Source organism: Scyliorhinus canicula, chromosome 22, assembly GCF_902713615.1.
Source record: "Scyliorhinus canicula chromosome 22, sScyCan1.1, whole genome shotgun sequence".
In the NCBI taxonomy this organism is placed as follows: domain Eukaryota; kingdom Metazoa; phylum Chordata; class Chondrichthyes; order Carcharhiniformes; family Scyliorhinidae; genus Scyliorhinus; species Scyliorhinus canicula.
The window spans coordinates 24458083-24479157 of NC_052167.1; the positions used below are offsets into that span (position 1 = coordinate 24458083).

The window sequence follows — 21075 nt, forward strand, 5'->3', positions numbered from 1 at the left end:
TGCTGACCACTGTGTCACCATAACCGCCTGGAATTCTAAGAAAATTCTAATTCTCCAGTTACAACGTCTCCAATTTAAATGCACCCACAGAAGGAGATCAATATGCTTTTTGGCTAAGCACACTTATTTAGGTGTCAATGGCTTTTTATTGCACAAACCTTTGTAACTGCTTTGTTTTGGTTTGTGTAAAACATTCGGTGCTGTGTGGCTGCGCCGCTGTATAACTTGGTCACACACAATAATTATGTTCTGAGTGGACGTAGATATGATGCTGTTGATGGCAAAAGGAATGAATGTGGGAGATTCAGAAATTCCGAAGGGCAAGCGTTTTAAAGTATTATGCGTGGTATTGGGCTCATGTTTTAGGGAAGAGTGCTGATGCGTCAGGCGCGATGCACAATCAACAGGTACTTTCCTTTACGTCACGCCCTCAACACGGCAAAATGTCCCCGGGCGCTTGGGTTTTTTGACACAAGGCCGCAGAGGAGGATTCCGAACACTTGACTCAAAGTTGATTTAAAGAAGTCTTTTTTTGGGAACATCTGAAAAGAGGAAGGAGAGAGGTGGCGACTTTTAGGGAAGGAATTCCAGAGCTTGGGTCAAGGCATTTGAAGTGGTGTGGTGATTAAAAATTAGGAATGATTAAGCTGGTAGAATGGGTTCACTGTGATGCTGCCCGATACAAGAAAGTACAAATTAAAAAGAAAGACTTGAGGCTGGGAGAATTTTGTTTTGTACCATCACTGCGCGGATTATGGGGCAATACGATAAGTGCTTAAAATTATGCAAGATTGGGACCTGCGGGAGTAGCGGATTGCTGAGGTGTTGTAAATCAAACTCCGAGCAAGGACTGAGCGAAACCTCTTTACAACAGAGTTGTGAGGCCATGAAATTCACTTCCAGGGTTGGTACTTGAAACAGAAATAGTGTTAACATTCAAGATTTAGACAGGTGGGTGAAAGAAAATGGCATAAAAAATGTGTTCAGAGGGCAGGTAAATATAATGAGGATGATTTTGTGGTGGATAGTCATGGAATGGTTTCATCTTCTCTATATTTCTCTGTTATGCCTTGACCTAATAAAATTGTGTTGGTTGAGTTATTATTGTGTTGTGATGAATGTGCTTACACGTGATGTTACTTCCAGCACCAAGTTAAAGTCCCAACAGGTTTGTTGGAATCACTAGCTTTCGATCACTTCTTCACTCACCTGATGAAGGAGCTGCGCTCCCGAAAGCTAGTGATTCCAAACAAACCTGCTGTTGTAAGACTTCTTACTGTGCTCACCCCAGTCCAACATCGGCATCTCCACATCGTGATGTCACTCGTGGCTCCTTGCACATTTTAAACCTGTTCGCGGGCAGAGTAAAGACTCTTTGGGGTGAATCCAAATGTATCCATAGATTCATCGCGTTTTACAGCACAGAAAGAGGCCCTTTGGCCCACTCTATCTATGTCAGCCATCGAGCACCTATCTATTCTAATCCCATTTTCTAGCACTGCTCACTACGGCGTTTCAAGCGCTGATCTAAATGCTTCTTAATTGTTGCGAGGGTTCCCGCCTCTCCCACCCTTTCAGGCAGCGAGTTCCAGACTCCCACCACCCGCTGGGTGAAAAATGTTTTTCCTCAGATTCCCTCTAAATCTCCTGCCCATTACCTTAAATCTCTACCCCCTGGTTTATTGACCCCCCACCTTGGGAGTTGATAAAGTAACCTGCAAGCAAGTTGACTTTAACTCCGTTCCAACCCACAACAGAGTTTGAATGTTGTAGTTCTCTAGCACAGTGCTGCCTTAAGCTACTTTCATTTATGAGAATCCATGTTTTGCAGTTCCAATGGAGGATCCCACCAGGGATATGGCTGAATACATGGAAACCAGTCGGGATGACATCTGGGATAAGATTCCTTCCAACAAGCAAGTCACCTTTCTGGTGTATCGTGAAGGGGACCAGTTGAACTTTTTCCGAGTTGTAGATCGGGGAGACGGCACTTTAACACCACTCTCTGAGTCCTTGAGGTATGAAAAATCCACTGGACTGTAAAGTCAGACCACTGAATTCACCAACTGAGTGTCGTGTGTAATATTTAGTGAGTATTTCTCGAATTGTTTGCATGAAATCTGATTACGGCCAGGCAAGGAAATGCTTTCCTTGGAGCAGTGGGGCAGTGAAAATGAAATGAAAAATGAAAATCGCTTATTGTCACGAGTAGGCTTCAAATGAAGTTACTGTGAAAAGCCCCTAGTCGCCACATTCCGGCGCCTGTTCGGGGAGGCTGTTACGGGAATCGAACCGTGCCGCTGGCCTGCTTGGTCTGCGTTCAAAGCCAGCGATTTAGCCCAGTGAGCTAAACAGCCCCTCAAATGGCTTGTATGGGAGGGGCAAGATTATAAATACATCACGCTTTTTAAAATGTATCTTTGGTGTGTGGGTAACACCGGTAAGACGGTATTTATTAATGCAGCACGGTGGCACACTGCTGCCTCACAGCGCCAGGGACCCGGGTTCAATTCCGGCCTTGGGTCACTGTGAGCAGTCTGCACGTTCTCCCTGTATCTGCTGGGTTTCCTCCGGGTGCTCCGGGTTTCCTCCCACAGTCCAAAGATGTGCTGGTTAGGTGGATTTGGATGCTAAATTGTCCCTTAGTGTCCAAAAGGTTAGGTGGGGTTACTGGGTATGGGGATAGGGTGGGAGTCTGATCCCAGGTAGGGTGCTCTTTCAGAGGGTCGGTGCAAACTTGATGGGCCGAATGGCCTCCTTCTGCACTGTAGGCGTTCTATGTTTATTGAGTATCCCTAGTAGCCCCAATGTGGCACTGGATTCATGTGTAGGGGGTTGCCCTTGTATGAATAATGAAATGTTTATTTCCGAGGCCGCCCACAACCAGATTGACTTTGTTCCGTTTTCACATGTGCAATTTGAACATGACGACCTTACGGGTGCACACCCAGTACTGTATTGGATTTAAAAGCCCTTTCCTGTGTTATGGGCCAGGGTTTAGAGAACCCCAAAGTGTACCATGGGGTTCACCTGACCCACGACTTTTACTAGATTGTGGTATGGGGAGCACACGGGCCCACTCCACAGGTGGGGTACAGCAGAAATGGAAAAGTAATTTTTAACGCCAAACAATGTTTATTCTATGAACTCAGTTCACCTTTTTTAAAACATACAGTGAACATTTTAGCAACCATCAATTCAAATACACCCCCCCCCCCCCCCCCCCCCCCCAAAAGAATACAACACTCTAACTGTTGTTTTCGCATCTAAAAGACAACACTCCTTTTTACAGAAGCGTATCGGGTTTAAATTCTCTACTGAAAACAGTTCTCACGCTGAATTCACCAAATAATCTAGAGATAGTCTTTAGATGGCAGAGAGATCAAAATTACACCCTCTTTGGCTGGCTTCAGCTTCAACAATAAAACGAAACCAAAAAACACAGACACACCCAAGCTTTTCCTCAAAGCAAAACTAAAAAGCAGAGCCAGAACCCAGCTCCACCCACACTCTTGACATCACTGCAGCCACTTGAGCAGACAAACATTTCTTAAAGTGACATTCCCGTGACACCTGTATGACCTAAATGGGTGTGAAATATTTTAGTTTCCTGTGTCTGCTGCTGCAGGTTAATTTGCCTTTTTAAATCTTTTATTTTCCTGATTTTTAAAGTGGAGGTTCAGTGTTCAACCTCTATGCAGATGACGAAGATGAATCGGAGGAGTCTCCGTCTGGGCAGCAGATTCTGGAGAATTCAATCACGATGAACAAAATGAAGCTGCTGAAAGCAAAGATGGAAAATATGAATCTTAGTAAAAAGGTATCATTGAAAGCTTGCTGTGCCATGTCCTCTACGTCCGTTCCCCTAATTCAGGAAAACCAATTTGTTATCCAAGTTTTTGGGCCTTTTTAAAGCTATCATAGTTATTGATGATTGCGCCTTCCTTTTTTGGGGGGATTTGAATTAATGCTGGAGGTTAGGCGAGCTTGGTTGTCTTATAGTTAGCCATGGGCCATTTCTTGTCTCCTGGAATCAGAGTACTTGAGCTGAATGATCATAGTTTTATTTAGGGTTAAATGCCTGGTAAGTCATTCCCATTTTGCAGCGCGCAATAAGAGAACTTAAGACAAGAGTGTGGCTGACAAATGCAAAATAGTCGCTCAATTCATACAGGTCTGTGCTCTATTGCCAGCTGACTTTCTTCCGTAATACAAAAACAATTCGAGGGTTTGGGCATTCCGTGAGATTGGGATAGCACATGTTCTAATGTTATGGGGCAGCACGGTAGCATGGTGGTTAGCATAAATGCTTCACAGCTCCAGGGTCCCAGGTTCGGTTCCCGGCTGGGTCACTGTCTGTGCGGAGTCTGCACATCCTCCCCGTGTGTGCGTGGGTTTCCTCCGGGTGCTCCGGTTTCCTCCCACAGTCCAAAGATGTGCGGGTTAGGTGGATTGGCCATGCTAAATTGCCCTTAGTGTCCTAAAAAGTAAGGTGGAGGGGGGGGGGGGGGGGGGGGGGGGGGGGTTGTTGGGTTACAGGTATAGGGTGGATACGTGGGTTTGAGTAGGGTGATCATTGCTCGGCACAACATCGAGGGCCGAAGGGCCTATTCTGTGCTGTACTGTTCTATGTTATCAAATGATGCTGAGCGTTCCGCAACCATCGCACAGCGTCCCGTTGCTAATACGAAGTGTCTTCCAAACTTTTCTTCAGTCTCATTTTTCATTAGGTCCCTCAAATCCGTTAAATGCCTACAGCTTTAATAAGAAAATAGCTCTTGGCCTCTTTATTTTTAAATGCAAAGTTTAGCTCAAGAAGCGAGAGATTCCAAAATCACCGCTGTTACTGTCATCACGTCGTTGGCATGTTGGCTGTACTGCTTAAGAGCAAGTGACGGCGGGTGCTGGAATCTGAAACAAAGACAGAAAATGCTGGACGATCTCAGCAGGTCTGACAGCCTCTGTGGGGAGAGAGAGAGAAGGGGGCTAGCGTTTCGAGTTTTGGGGCGGCACGGTGGCAAAGTGGCGAGCTTTCAGAGCTTTGCCCCATATTGTCATTGTAGCAACAAATGAAAATTTCTGGATGGTTTTCACTGAACTGACGGCCGCACGGTAGCACAGCTGCTTCACAGCTCCAGGGTCCCAGGTTTGAATCCCGGCATCCCTGTCTGTGCGGAGTCTGCACGTTTTCCCTACGTCTGCATGGATTTCCTCCGGGTGCTCCGGTTTCCTCCCACAGTCCAAAGATGTGCAGGTTAGGTGGATTGGACGTGCTAAATTGCCCCTTAGTGTCCAAAGGGGTTGGGTGGGGTTGCGGGGATGGGGTGGAGGTGTGGTCTTGGGTCGGGAGCTCTTTCCAAGGGCTGGTGCAGGCTCAATGGGCTGTATAGCCTCCTTCTGCACTGTAGATTCTATGATGAGGGTGGGAGGTTGCTGTAGGTGAATTGAAAGCATGGGCATGATCCAATAGTCACACTGCGCCCTGAAAGCAGCTGACCGTGGTGCAGTGTGGTCCCGGGATCTATCCGGTTTGCAGCACCTCGCAAGATCCAACGCGACCTCGCGAGATGTTGCAATGTTAATCCCGCCCATTGTGGGCGGGATCACTTTTTGGCAAATCTGCATATTAGAGCGAGGCAGTAAGCCTTACTGTAATGTGCAGATTGCCAAGATACCTGAGGCTTTGGGATTTGACCCCTTTTGCCTCGGAGGTCTCGGGTGAGTGCTGGTCCCCACCAATGGGGCCGGGCAAATCAGCACTCGTGGGGGTCTCCCAGGGAACTGGCTGCCCCCAGCTGCATACCCTTTGGGTAGTGCCCCGGCACAGCTGGTGCCCCCACCCTGGCAGTGTCTAGGTGGCATTGCCAGCTGGCATGGGCATTGCAGAGTTGGCACTGCCGGGGACCCGTGTTTGGGCACGGGGGGAGGTCAGGGATCACTTTGGGAGCATCCCAATCTCGCTACACTGGGGTGTTCCGGTGAGTAGAGCTCCCAACTGTTTGAAACAGGGCCTACGTGCGGCCTCGGCCACGCGTTCCCCATTGCAGCGCGAGTCACTTGCAATAACCATGAGTTTCACGACACTACCCGTAGCGGGTAACACGCGGCTAAACGCGCTCGCTATGGGATTTTGGTCCCATTTGCTTGAATCGAGCCCCGTGTTTTTTTTTAAACAAATAATTTTTTTAAAAATCTCTTCTTGAAATAATTTCTAAGTTAATACTCTTGTGAAATGGGGGGGGGGGGGGGGGGGGGTATAGAAAGTATGTATTTCAGTGGTTGTGTCTAACTTTTGTTTTGTCATCTTTCCACAAAGCCCAAGAAGATTGCCAAGGTGAAGCCAAGGCCTCCAGCGGCTCCCAGACCAACCAGCAGTTCCATCACCACAGCTCGTCACCGCCTCTTCCGTGTTCTCCCTCACAGCGGGCAGCCTCTCAATCATTCACTGTGTCTACCTCCTGTTGGTGATCCAACGCTTTCGTACCACAATGTACTGAGCTCCAATTTTGCTTCTGGCGTCAGCTTAGCTCCGCCGCCTTCTAACAGCTTCCTGCTGAAGGATGACGAGAACGCCGACTTGACCCCTCTGCTCCAGAGTGCAATCCCCACGCCTGGCATGGTTCTGCAGGGAGATATGAGAAGCTCACGGCAACAGAATATGCTTCCGCCACTTATTTCTCAGGACTTTAGGGAAGCTCCGACTATTTGCACGGATTTCGTAACCGATTGTGTGGCAGGTGGATCGCGGCTAAAGTCCCCCATCACTGAAGCGAGCCTCTCGGAAGAGAAAAGGATATCTGACGATGCTGCGAGTGTCCTTGCCTTGTCTGTAGATGCTGATCGGGCGGAAGAGGCCAGCCTACTGAGCGAAATTGGACTTAACACGTCACTGTATGAACAGACTAAGATCGAGCCTAAGCCCCCAGAGAGGGATGCTGAGGAACCAAGTGTTATCAGACCAGTGTATCCAAACATGCTGGGGTATGCTCCGATGGAATCTGAAAAATCTAGTCTGTTTCCGAAGAAGGAAAAGGTTATTTCGCAGACTCGATATGCCGAACCGGTCTCTCATAGTTCTTTAATTGCTCTCCCAACTCCAAAACCCCCAAAGACGTTTGACATAAATAGCCTGAGACCTCCTGTTTCGCAGCAGCTACTGCACGCCGCTCCGGACAATGGCTGTTTCCCCGGTGTTTCGCTGTCAAAGGCGGGCAGGTTTCGAGGACTCAAAGTCGATACCCCCGGGAAGAAAGCGGATATAATTTTGAAAGCGGAGGTGGCTGAGGTGGCCAGCAAGACGGCCAGGGAGCCCGTGGGCTCTCCGAAGGACATTGGAATGCTTGCTTCGCTGGCTCGAAGCACATCCAAGGAGAGCGTCCAGAGTAACTGTGGGGCAGGCAGGCAGCGGACATCTGGCGTTGCATTACCTGCTAGTGTTCAAAATTTCCATGAAGAGATTTTCAGAAGCATTCCTTCACCGGATCGAGTTTCAAGTACATATGTTGTAAGTGAATTCCTCTACGTTTTTGGCAACCAATTCGAGGAAACCATAAAGTCTCGCGGAAGTTGCACTCCCAAACTGGCATGCTTCGGTGCAAAGATGAGCTGTGGTCATAGAATACAAATAGAAAACAGTACAGCACAGGAACAGCCCCTTCGACTCTCCGAGCCTGTGCCGATCATGATGCCTGTTCGAACAGATGGGGCAGCACGATGGCACAGTGGCTAGCACTGCTGCCTCACAACTCCAGGATCCTGGGTTCAATTCTGACCTCGGGTGACTGTGTGGAGTTTGCACTTTCTCGCCGTTAGCCACTTCCGGGTGCTCCGGTTTCCTCCCACAGTCCAATTGCCCCTTAGTGTCCAAACGTTTAGGTGGGGTTACTCAGTTACAGGGGTCCATATCCCTCTATTCCCAACCTATTCATTTATTTGTCAAGACGCCCCTTAAACGTCACTATCGTACCTGCTTCCACCACCTCCCCCGGCAGCGAGTTCCAGGCACTCGCCATCCTCTGTGTTTAAAAAAAAAACTTCCCTCGCACATTTCCTCTAAACTTTGCCCCTTGTACCTCAAACCTATGTCCCCTAGCAATTGACCTTTCAGCCCTGGGAAAAAGCATCTGACTATCCACTCTGTCCATGCCACTCATAATTTTGAAAACCTCTATTATTCCAGTGAAAACAACCCGAGTTTATCCACCCTCGGAGCTAATACCCTCCAGACCAGGCAGCATCTTGGTAAACCTCTTCTGTACCCTCTCCCGAGCCTCCACATCCTTCTGGTCGCGTGGTGACCAGAATTGAACACCATATTCCAAGTGTGGCCTAACTAAGGTTCCACAAAGCTGCAGCTTGACTTGCCAATTTTTATACTCAATACCCTGACCAATGAAGGTAAGCATGCCGTATGCCTTCTTGACTATCTTCTCCACCTGTGTTGCAACTTTCATTGATCTGTGGGCCTGTGTGTCCAGAACTCTCTGCCTGTCAGTGTTCTGTCATTTACTGTATAATTTCCACTTGTATTAGACCTTCCAAAATGCATGACCTCATATTTGTCCGGATTAAACTCCATTTGCCATCTCTCCGCCCAAGACTCCAACCAGTTTATCTTGCTGTATCCTCTGACAATCCTCATCACTATCCACAACTGCACTAACCTTTGTGTCGTCCGCAAACTTATTAATCAGGTCATATATATACTACAAATAGCAACGGTTCCAGCACTGATCCCTGCTGAACACCATGAATCACAGCCTTACATTCAGAAAAGCACCCTTCCACTGCTACCCTCTGTCTTCTGTGACCAAGCCAGTTCTGTATCCATCTTGCCAGCTCACCTCTGAACCTGTGTGACTTCACCTTTTGTACCAGTCTGCCATGAGGGACCTTGTCAAAGGCCTTACTGAAGTCCATATAGACAACATCCACTGCAGTACCTTCATAAATCATCTTGGTCACTTCCTTGAAAAACCCAATCAAGTTGGTGAAACACGACCTCCCCTTCACCAAACCCTGCTGCCTTTCGCTAATAAGTCCATTTGTTTCCCAATGTGAGTAAATCCTGATCCTAAGAATCCTCTCCAATAATTTCCCTACCACGTAAGGCTCACTGGCCTGTAATTACCTGGATTATCCTTCAACAAAGGAACAACGTTGGCTATTCCCCAGTCCACTGGGACCTCGCTTGTAGCCAGTGAGGAAACAAAGATTTCAGTCAAAACCCCAGCAATTGCCTCCCTCATTATTCTGTGGTAGATCCCATCAGGCACCAGGGGCTTATCGACCTTAATGCTTTTTAAGCCCCCAACCCCCCCCGACTCATGATTTGGATGTGGTTATTGTCACCACCATGTCCTTCTCTTTGGTGAATACTGATGCAAAGTACTCATTTAGTACCTCACCCACTTCCTCTGGCTCCAAGCATGGATTCTCCCCCCTGTCCTTGAGTGGCCAACGTGTTCCCTGGGAATTGCACTCCCAAGTTTGAATGTGAAAAATCCAGTGCAAAGCTCAGATGAAACGATTGCGATACAAGTTTATTGGTTACCTCATGCACATTATACAGTGCACATACTGTGTCCATACTCATTAGTCAAATGACAAATTATACTTTGGCCCCTGGTGAATTTAACCCCTAGAGTTTCACTTTGCCGTTGATTTTTGGTTCCCTGAAAAGCTTGGGTGAGGCTCTGTATGTGAAGTTCATGATGGCTCTGTGTCCAGCAAGCTTCTTCCTCTACTTCAATCTGTAAGATCTCTGATGCTTGTCACTTTATAAAATCAGTACAGTTTTGCTATGATTAGCTGTGTACTCCAGTTTTTAAATTGCTAATGGATTTCCTGGCGCTCTGCAATAGAATTAGCAATTTTCTGCACAAACCAGCTTCCCGGATAAAATGACCCACGACCTGCGTCCACTCTTGATCCCCCGTTGGGGGATTTGCACAGACAATCAAAGCTCAGTTGCTGCTTTGAGAATTCCCATCCCCAACGGGGGATCAAGAGTGGACCTAGGTTGTGGGTCATTTTATGCAGGAAGCTGGTTCGTGTTGCAAGGTGGTGACCATTTCAGTTGCTGTGAGGACATATTGGGTACCGAGTCATGAACAGTGTGTCAAAGTTAGGAGGGCTTTGAACAGTGTGTCAAAGTTAGGAGGGCTTCGACCAGTGTGTCAAAGTTAGGAGGGCTTCGAACAGTGTGTCAAAGTTAGGATGGCTTCGAACAGTGTGTCAAAGTTAGGAGGGCTTCGACCAGTGTGTCAAAGTTAGGAGGGCTTCGAACAGTGTCTCAAAGTTGGGAGGGCTTATCTCTGTTGTCCTTTTGAGTGACTGAGGAGTTGCTTTTAAACGAAGGTCATTCTTGAAGGCCCAGCCACCCTCAAAGGGGAAAGCAGCCTATGGTCATCTTGGACTATGGAGACTTTACCCTTATCTTCAATGAACAGGACTTTGTATTTCTCTCCCTGTAAATGCAGTTCAAATTTTAGAAAATGCCGACCCTGGTAAAATATTTGTGTGTGTTTCTTCGCCCATTAGATTGTTTTCTGGGGCCCAGGAGCTCTTTTTAAAAACAATTGTTCGTGGAGAGTGGGCGTTGCTGGCTTGGCCTGCATTTATTGCCCACCCCTAATTTCCCCTGTTCGGAGGACATTTAAGAGTCAACCATGTTGCTGTGGGTCTGGAGTCATATGTAGGTCAGACCATCGAATAGAATCATCGAATTCCTACAGCGCAAAAGGAGGCCATGCGGCCCATCAAGTCTGCACCTACCCTGTGAAAGAACGGCCTCCACAGGCTTGCTCCTCCAACCACTCAACCCTATCCCCAGTAACCTGCACATCCCTGCACACTAAGGGGAAATTGAACATGACCTTTTCCTCTAACCTGCACATCTTTGTTCTGTGGGAAGAAACCGGAGCACCCGGAGGAAACCCACACAGACACTGGGAGAATGTGCAAACACCACAGTCACCCAAAGCAGGAATTGAACCCGGGTCCCATCTGCTGTGAGCATTAGTGAACCACGTGGGTCTTTATGACAATCGATAATGGTTTCATGGTTTGACTTTTAATTCCAGATTTTTTCAAAATTAAATTCAAATTTTACTATCTGCCGTGGTGGGATCTGAGCCCAGAGCAATACCCTGGGTCTCTAGATTACTGGACCAGTGATATTACCATGATGCCACCACTTCCCTTTTGAATCCACTTTGCTAAAAGAAAGTTCAAACCCAGGCTTGAAACCAAAGTTGCCGCACCACTTAATACCGAGACTAACAACAGATCAAAGCCACTGGTTTGGAAAACACAAACCGAACGCCCCACTGTACCCTCCTTCTGCAAACTTTATATAGTTGTAATTTCAGGAACGGACACTGAGGCAGAACTTCTAATCCAGATGTCGATAATACTCCATTGCTTTGAGAAATGGAGGTGAAGACCCCTGGGTGCAGGTTGCCCCTCAGCTGCTGGGGGGGGTAGGGGGGCAGGAAAAAGTTAGGGGGCAGGAAAAGGTAAGAGTTGTCAGTTGTGGTTTGCTGACGAGCTTGGGCTGAAGGTCATGGGTAAAGACAAAACTGTTCCATCGTTGTGAGTGCCTGAGGAAGGTAATTGGCGATGCACTGAGACTTGACTTCAACATAGTGAGCAATTGAGTATGAGGAAGAGGATCTGGCACAATAGATTTGTAACAAAGTCTTGAGACTTTGTAACAAAGTCAAAGGCATCGCTGGTCCGACTAGTATTTCTCGTCAATCCCTAGTTGCCCTGGAGACGGTGGTGGTGAGCCGCTGCCTTGGATCACTGATGTCCATGTGGTGTGGGTACATCTCCAGTTCTGTTAGGAAGGGGGGGTTTCAGGGATTTGACTCCATGACGGTGTTGGAACGGCTCCGGGTCAGGGTGAGGTACGACTTGGGGGTGGTGTTCTCATGTGTGTGCTGCCTTTGCTATCTCTAGGATAGCAGGCTTGGGAAATGCTGTGCGAGGGTTATGAAGACCAAGACCGACTTGGTCCAGAAGGCCACTGACCTCCTACTTCAATGAGGCAGCCACCAAAGGTTGCTGTGGGGAAGGATGGGAGGGTGCGGAAGGGAGCCTTGAGGCGAAAGAAAGATCAGAGATCTGCCGAAAGCCTCTGAGCCAGGGGAGAGTGAGAGAGATCTTTGAAGAGCCTCTCCAGATGTTAAGTGATTAAGTCCTGGCAGAGACCTGCGTGTTCCTGAGTTTATAACTAGGGAAACGAGGTTCTCCGAGAAGTTTCAGCATTGCAAGTTTCGTATTTTGAGCATATAATCTTTATTAGTGTCACAAATAGGCTGACATTAACACTGCAATGAGGTTACTGTGTAAAGCTCCAAGTCACCACACTCCAGCGCCTGTTTGGGTACACTGAGGGAGAATTCAGAATGTCCAATTCACCTAACAAGCACGTCTTTCGGGCCCTGTAAGAGGAAACCGGAGGAAACCCACGCAGACGCTGGGAGAACGTGTAGACTCCGCACAATGACCCCCAAGCCGTGATTCGAACCTGGGACCCTGGTGCTATGAAGCAACAGTGCTAACCACTGTGCTACCTAGATAGCTATTGTTTGGATTTACAAAATGGGTTCTTCAGCCCATCAAAGAGCATGCACATCATAGTGATGAAGGGGTGCAGACAATGTGCAACAAATTTTCTTGAATAGAAGATGGAATCCACTATGCGCTTTTGTTTAAAAATGATGTTGGCCTTGTTGGATTCGAATCCTGATTTGAGATTCTGTTAGAGGTGGGGAAGAGGAGAGTGTTTGGTTTGCAAAACGCAATCCAAGTGAAGCAGTAACATCAGCAAAAAGGGGTTGCAGATAGGGTTAGGTAGTGATTTGGATAGGTAAAGCAGCAGTGTGGCAGAGGAGATTGGTCTGTGATGACTCTCGAGAACAGGCCATTGACGAGACTGTCCGAATCAATCAGGACCCAAATGGCAATGTAAACATTCAAAAGTATTCCAAAAGATACAACCTACCCCCTCATATTGTGAAATAGAACCTCCTTTTGTGTCGCAAGATTTGCATGCAACTTAAATAATTTTAGAACAGCGTACAAACATGTGAGTGAGCGACTCCAAAGCAACACTGTTTCCCAGTCTGGCACTCACTTGTGTAACTATTTTGTAGTTTACACTTTGTTCGTCCTGCACAAATATTGAAGTACGCTGTGAACAGAGAGAAAATGATTTTTCAGAACACTCTTGAATATCTAGTCAAATTTTTGTTGAAAAATGATATCAACTTTGTCGGATTTGAGTCCTGATTTGAGATCCTGTCGGGTGGGGAAGAGGAAAATGCTAGTTTTGCAAAATGGAATCTTTTAAACCTGTGAACGGTTCAAAAAATGGGCCCACTCTGGCTAAAACCCATATCAGCTCCCAGAACTCTTGAGTGCGCGGGTGGTTAACCATTGCTGATTAGAATAACTTGAGCCCATTGTCCTGGACCCATTGAACAGGGTCGTTCCCGTGTTTGTCTTTCTGTTGTGCTGTGTTCCTCTAACCTTACCGCACGCAGCACGAACAATCCAGCAGTTTGCGGCACGGCAAGTTGTGAACCGCCACAAACTGCCCTACTCTGCTCACAACTCGGGGCGCTCGCCCTCAACTTCCTCGAAAGAATCTTCTGCAGATGTCATGTTGAAGCAGATTGTACTCTCCATGGGAAGTTAGGGCTGGTATTCAATGGCTTAAGGGTCCTTTTGGTGAGCAGGTTTATATTTCTACACCAGAAAGGGAAAACATCAAGTGCGGAGTGTCAGTCCTGCAAGTGATGAGTCGTTCTTAGAAGTTTTTAAAATTTAAAAAAAAAATGTTCCTGTGTCCCTTCTTTTTTTTTCTCTCTAAGTGCAGCAGGTAATAAGGATGGCGAATGGAATTTTGGCACTCATTGCTAATGGATCAGAGGATAAAAACAGCAATATTCTGTATCGGGCATTGGTGTGACAGCATCTGGAGCACTGCGCGTAGTTTGGTCCCCTTGAGGAAGGACGTTAATGCATTTAATCCAAACAGCAGAGGCTGTTTAGAGAAGGTTCACAAAGCTGATTCCAGGGATGAAGGGCTCGTCTTCCAAAGCGAGATTGAGCAGTTTAGGCCTATACTCATTGGAGTGCAGAAGAGTGAGAGGAGATCTAATTGAGGTATACAAGATGCAAAAGGGGATTGACGGGGTAGATATAGAGCGGGCGTTTGTCCTTGTTGGACATTCCAGAACGAGAAGCCCTGGTTTTAGGCTCAGAGGTGGCAGATTTAAAATAGAAATGAGAAGGAATTCCTTCACTGAAATGGTCATGAACCTGGCATTCTCTACCCTAGATTGCAGTGGGTGTTTAAGGAGGAGATAGATAGGTTTCTAAGTTGTAGGGTTATGGGGAATAGGCAGGAAGGCGGAGACGAGGCCGTGATGAAATCAGCTACGATCGTATTGAATGGCAAAACAAGCTCAAGGGGCTGAATGGCCGATTCTGCTCCTAGTTCTTCTGTTCTATTCTTTCTTTCCCTCTCTTTATATCTCTTTCCCAAGGTGACTTTAATTCACTCTATTTCCTGCTCCACTACTCCTCAGTTTCTTTCTCTATTGTTAAATTTCATTGGTGAAGGGGTTAAACTCTTGGTCCATTTGCCTGCCAAGGTCCCAGAGCTGGCTTTCGCTCTGTCGCTAGCTGCTTACGCCTGGAGCAACTTGCAGCACAAAGGGCTTTCCGGACTGGGGGAGCGTGAGAAAAGTAAGGTAACAAAGGCCCCACTCCAGCAGTACCTGAGCCAGGCTAGTGCGTCACTTGTCAGAGCTGTAATCACCCATCGAGATGAGTGGTGCTGAAATAACTACGTCAGACGTCATGGTTTTCTGCAACTTTAGTTTCTGTTATATGTTTAATGTACCAAATGTTCTCGTTTCTTTCACTTTCAGTCTCCCCTTGGACTTTGTGCGACCTGCAGACCCACTACAATAGGAAGACGAATAGGTAAGCTTGCTAAAATGACATGTCTTTGATTTCGTGCTGGATTGTTTTTACCTTGTGGTGTTTCTCCCCTTTTTAGACGAGTGGACGTTCCCCTATTCACACAGAGTCTCGCTCTCTGCTCATCATTACATAGTCCAGCACAGGAACAGGCCATTCTGCCCATCTGGTCCATGCCAGTCTATAGACTCCATTAAGTCAGCTCCACCCCTCTTCAATGCCCCAGAACAGGACAATTTAAGTGTGGAGTCTGTCAGTCCCGCATAACCAGCTTTCCCTCTCAGCAACTTATCTAGTTTCCTCTTGGAAATCCCATGGGCAGCTGACGGAAATGGGAAATCCCGCTGCTGGCAAGGGCGCACCGTTCAGGAGAATGCGGCTGGCAGACCAGAGAATCCCGGCCCTTATCTACCCTGCTTTTATAATCTCAAAGCCCTCCAGTTCCCCTGCGTTGTAAACCTCAACATCAAGCTGCAACTAGAATGTCTCAAAACCAACAACCTCGGGGCCCAGTCCGTGCCGGATTTCAGAGCTTGCCGGTTTTCGGGAAAAGGTCCCGAAATATTTCACGGCACCGGTAGTGTCCTGCGGTGGCACAGTGGTTAGCACTGCTGCCTCACCGCGCCAGAGATTCGGGTTCAATTCCGGCCTCGGGTGACTGTCTGTGCGGAGTCTGCACTTTCTCCTCGTGTCTGTGTGGGTTTCTTCCGGGTGCTCCGGTTTCCACCCGGGGTCCAAACGTGCAGGTTAGGGGATTTGGCCGTGTTAAATTGTCCCTTAGTGACTTAAAGGCTGGCGTGTTGGTACGGTCGCAACATAAAAACTGTTTGGTTCAGGCCGCTGGGAGAACCAGAGCAACATTTCAAGATGGGAGTTGTGCAAAGAAGTGCAACTCCCCCAAACTTCTCTGAGCTGGGTTTGGGTGGGGTCAGGGTCGCTCTGACCACCTGCGCAGGAATTGACAGGCGCGCAAAGCGTCACAACTACGCGGCACGGCCTCGTACCGATTCAGCAACTTCCTGAACAGCCCAGCAAGTTTTTTTTTTTCCCACTCATCCAACAACGCTTAAAATTGTTGCATTACCCCTTTTTCATTTAAAAAAAAAAGTCCGGTTTTCTGACACACCTAGTCTTCAGTTAGCTGGATTTGAAGTTCTGTACCTTTAAAACTGCTTCCTCATTCATATGAGTTGTATAGTACACCTCTCTACCTTCGCTCTGCTGGAGAATAAAGCCCCAACCTGTTCAATCCTCCCTGATAGATGTAACTGCTCAGTTATCCTTGAGGAATATTTTTTGCACCTTCTCCGTGCCTTGATATGGAGTCCAGAACTGCAACATGCTCCAAGTGTGGTCTAATCGGGATTCTGTATAACCTCGGCCAACTCCTGGTCACTTGACTTGAGTCATTTGAGTATTCTCAACATTTTTGTGTTTTGCATTGTGATCCCGTATCGCCCGTTCATGCTTATACTCCGCTGTCGCCTACCCTTCTCTGTTTTAATAAAACCCAAAAACGTTACTGTGGAGTTTAGCTGGTTCAATGTGAAAGGCCGGGCAGAGTGAATGTTCGCCAGGCTCAAACTGCAGCCGATATTCCGCAACAAGCACTCATTGAAATGGGGATGGGGTGTGTGGGAGCACGCACGGCTGGAGGGAAGGGAATAAGGAAGAGCTTTCATTATAAAGTTTTGTCGTCCCCACCACAAAATAGATATTTGAAAGCCGTTCCTGAAACAAAAGATTTGTGCTGGTTTTAGTCAGAAAGCAGTCGGGTAGCTGTCGAGGCTTCTGATCAGAAAACCCCTGCCCAATCTGTGCATTTCGCTGTTGTGAGCACGTATGATTCGATCCTTTTTTAAATAAGTTTATTAGAGTATCCAATTCATTTTTTTTTCCAATTAAGGGGCAATTTAGCGTGGCCAATCCACCTACCCTGCACATCTTTGGGTTGTGGGGGTGAGACCCACGCAGACACGGGGAGAATGTGCAAACTGCACACAGACAATAACTCGAGGCTGGAATTGAACCCGGGCCCCTGGAGCTGTCAGGCAGCAGTGCTAACCACTGTGCCTCCGTGCCGCCCCTTTTTATTATGCAGCATCCTTTTCGAGATTGAAACGGGGCTGGAATTCATTTGTTTCTCAAATGTTTATCGCGCTCCAAGCAGATGTTTTCCTAGGTTTCGTTCACAAAGTTAGAAGAGAAAGAAAGCTGTATAATATCTGTTCTTTAAACGTCGTTTCATGTCCGGCCGTTCTTTGTCGCAGGCACCCCAACACGTCATTTCCCACCAGTAAAGGCTGTAACCCAACCAAAAAAGAAAAATGCCAAGCACTGCTTTCTTTGCGGGAAGAAAACTGGATTGGCTACCAGCTATGAGTGCAGGCAAGTAACATGTCCACCAACCTTTGGAGTGCTCTGCCCCACGTGTATGCGTTATGCTTTTGGTGTGCTGCCCCAGGTTGGAAGCCCGCCGCTCGTTCTGTGACAGGCTAGGGAAGTGCTGTGGCGAAGAATGTTGGGATGCGGTTAAAGTTGCCATTGTTCCCAGGTTGACTCTGAAGTTAAAGAGCGTAACTTGCTGGAAATGCACAGCATGCCAGTCAGCATGCATAGAGCGAAAAGGTGGCCGGCGACGGCATTTCAGGTGTGTGCCCTGCAATGCATGTCCAGCACGTTTCCTTTTATTTCAGGTTTGCAGCTTTTGCAATGTTCCTTTTGCACATTAAACAGTGAACAATGTGTGTTCGGAACGAGTAACCTTGGCTGTTATGTTGCTGAAGGGGCGGCACGGTGGCACAGTGGTTAGCACTGCTGCCTTTCCCGCCAGGTACCTGGGTTCGAGACCGACCTTGGGTGACTGTGGAGTTTGCGGGCGGCACGGTGGGGCAGTGGTTAGCACTGCTGCCTCACGGAGCCGAGGACCCGGGTTCGAACCCGGCCCCGGGGCCACTGACTGTGTGGAGTTTGCAAATTCTCCCCGTGTCTGCGTGGGTCTCACCCCACAACCCTAAGATGTGTAGGGTAGGTGAATTGGCCACGCTAAATTGGCCACGCTAAATTGCCCCTTAATCGGGAAAAAAAAATGAATTGGGTAATCTAAATTTATTTTTAAAAATGCGACTGATAACATTGATGTGCTAATTGCATCTGGACAATCTTGAAATTTAACTTGCTTCCGGACTTATTACAAATGTATTAATTGCAGAAATTACAGAATTACTAAACATTTGAAATACTGGGGAGAGGTGAGAGATATACGTGGGAACCTTTGCCTGTGAAGTAGATTGTTTTCTCTGATTTACTATTGGAAATGTGGAAGGATTTAGATTCTCCGGAAGTGTTGACAGTCCAAGGTGCTTTCCTCATCTGCTCTCGAGTGAATATCGGTCGTCCTTGGTGTAATATTTTTCAGAATGCAAGCAATAGCTGCCGCAGGCCATATGGCCCTGCACGTCTGCTGTGACGTTCAATAGAATCACTGATCTCATACCTTAATCTCACTTAGCTGCCCACCGCCTTCTCCCTTTCCACCCCCCCTTTCCTCTATATCCTTTGATATCCCAGAGACTCCAACCATCTGTCTTAAATGTACTCGATGTATGCACACCTCTCCGGTATAGAGAATTCCAAAGATCCTTAATCCTCTTGAGTGAAGACATTTAAATGATCTTAAAATGATGCACCCCCTTATTCCGAAACTGTGTCCAAACTCTTCAGCCAGTGGAAACAGCCTCTCGCTTCTATCCTGTCAAGTCACCTCAGAACCTGACATATTTCAATGAGGCCGCCTCTCATTCTTCTAAATTCCGGAAATTACAGACCCAATTTACTCAGCTCCTCATCATGGTACAAGCCTCTCACCCCAGGAGCCAGTCTCGTGAACCATCGCCGTGCTGCTTCCAGGCACGTGTGGCCTAGAAAAAGCCACCGCCTGCAAGCTTGACAATGCCCCCGTTCATCCCTCCATTCTGTTTTCTTTAGCCAATCCTTTAGCCAATCCTTTAGCCAATCCTCCATCCCTGCTAATTCCTCAATTCCACGAGCCCCAATCTGTTTTTCCGTTCACGTTTAAGATAGCCAAAGATTGTGGACTACCAATTTTAAAATTGCCGGTTGCAATGCTCTCTTTATTTTGGCCAGAAAACATGCTGCGCTTCCTCACTAGTTTGCACCTGGTTAGGGCGCACTGGATGCAAGAGTAACCATAAGTAAGCAGATATCACCACAGAAAGAGGAGGCCTACACACAGTCCGTCCGGGCTGGATTGATGCCTATCTCCCCACTGCTAAAGGACACAAGCTTGCTCAGCACACCACACATTTCGTTTGTTAAGTTGTCCCCCGATGCGAGTTTTTTGTTTGTTTGTTTGTGATGCCGCTGCACCCCGATCGCGGCCCAAAATCAGCAGCCGGTAGCTGAGTGGACTGTAACGCGGCCTATCGTTGGGGAATTTAAAAACTAAACCCCGTTCCTCAAACTGCAGGTGCGGAAACAACTTCTGTGCGACACATCGCTATGCCGAGACTCATGAATGCACGTATGACTACAAGACAGCAGGAAGGAGATACTTGCAGGAGACCAACCCTGTTGTTAGTGCGCCCAAGCTTCCGAAAATCTGACCCCCCCGTTAGTGCTGCGTGCAACTCCTCTGGTCAAACTGTGCTAAAATGAACGAGAAGAAGTATTTAACTGTTTTGCTTAATTTTGACATTGGTCTGGAAAGACAAAATTGCCAATCGGAAGCACAAAATGGATGCTCGGTATTTATGTATTATGTAAACACTATTGTGGGTTTTTAGTTTGCATCTTAATTCTTTTTAGTAAATTGTCAGTGTGTAAAAACAGAATGAATTTCCTGAAGACTTATGCTGTGATGAACTTGGTTTCTAATGAATGCCGATGTTTTGTTAACTTTATATTCGGTGCAGTCAATGCTCCATTAGCAAATCTTTCAACGATGCACTTTATTAAAACCTTGTCACTACTGTTTGACTAAAACCCCAAGGAAGGGAGGACCTTTTTTTTTGAAGAAGAAGGCATGTGCATTACGTCTTTGTAATATAACATTTTAAGTACTTGTCTATGTTAACATTGCAAGTCCTTGTTAGAAGTATATTTATTTCACGGTGAAGTTTTTTTTTCTGTCTTTCTGCTGCTTTTATAAGATGTTGACACCATTGATGACAGGGCACAGTGACAACTGCACTTGGCTCCCATGCTGAGTTGGTCGTGCAATATCTCTAGTTTTTAAAAATTATTTTCAGTTTTATGCACTGTATCAAGTTAATCCGCCACCTCCCTGGAAACATTTTGTGAGGCGATTTTAAAACTCGTTTGTCTATCTCTTTGACCGAACCTCAGAAATTATCCGCTTCTTAATTCCTCGCTTCCATTGCCATATCAAACACATCTTGGCAGAGTGAATCTTTTTTGTATTCTCACAGTTTTTTAACGTAAAACTCTACACAGTGCTGTTGATTTGTTTTTGGCAAATAAAGAAAAAAATTAGAGTGCTGTTAACAAGATTTGAATAAAAATTGAATTTATTTGCACGTATAATTTTTCTAAAGTTTGCAGGCAACACCTAGCCGATATTAAACTAATTTATATCAAAAACACAAATGGCATTTTGGAGTTTGTACTTTGCTTTGATAACAAAGTCCATCCTATTCATGTCAGGACCCAACTTTTTAAGGAAATAATAAAATCCAAGAGTGCAGATTTGGAACTGAGACAATATCAGCTGGAAATCCGTAACTGGGTCCGTCGGCAGCCTCAAAGGGGAAGGCCGATTGGCATGTCAGACTCTCTGCCTCACGAGATGAGCTTTAACAAATACAGTCCAAAAGAGAAAGGATCAACAAAGATGATCCGCAGGATTGAAAGATGCCCATGAGAAATGGAACTACTTGAAGTCTGACATGACGGCAGAGAACCAGACGGCTGGGATAAATGGAAGGATATTTCTGTCTGCAGTGGTTCATGCAAGTTGATTTGGTTTGGTAAGCTAAGAAAAGACCTGTTGCCCCACAGTTTGGTAGCAAGGAGAAGCAGCCAGGTGGTGATGGG

At 46.8% G+C, this 21075-nt stretch overlaps 1 protein-coding gene across 3 annotated transcripts in view; it reads left to right on the forward strand.

Annotated features, from left to right (window-relative positions):
* zfand4 (zinc finger, AN1-type domain 4) overlaps positions 1-20623 on the forward strand; it is a 41842-nt gene extending 21219 nt beyond the window's left edge. For 2 of the 3 annotated variants that reach the window (XM_038782898.1, XM_038782899.1), the window contains 6 exons: positions 1832-2018; positions 3673-3820; positions 6317-7504; positions 14949-15003; positions 17271-17388; positions 19490-20623. In XM_038782898.1, the coding sequence (XP_038638826.1) occupies positions 1832-2018; positions 3673-3820; positions 6317-7504; positions 14949-15003; positions 17271-17388; positions 19490-19625 (1832 nt within the window). In that variant the 3' untranslated portion in view covers positions 19626-20623. The remainder of the gene's footprint in view (positions 1-1831; positions 2019-3672; positions 3821-6316; positions 7505-14948; positions 15004-17270; positions 17389-19489) is intronic. The other variant, XM_038782897.1, reaches the window with a different exon arrangement.
* Positions 20624-21075: the final 452 nt, after the last annotated feature.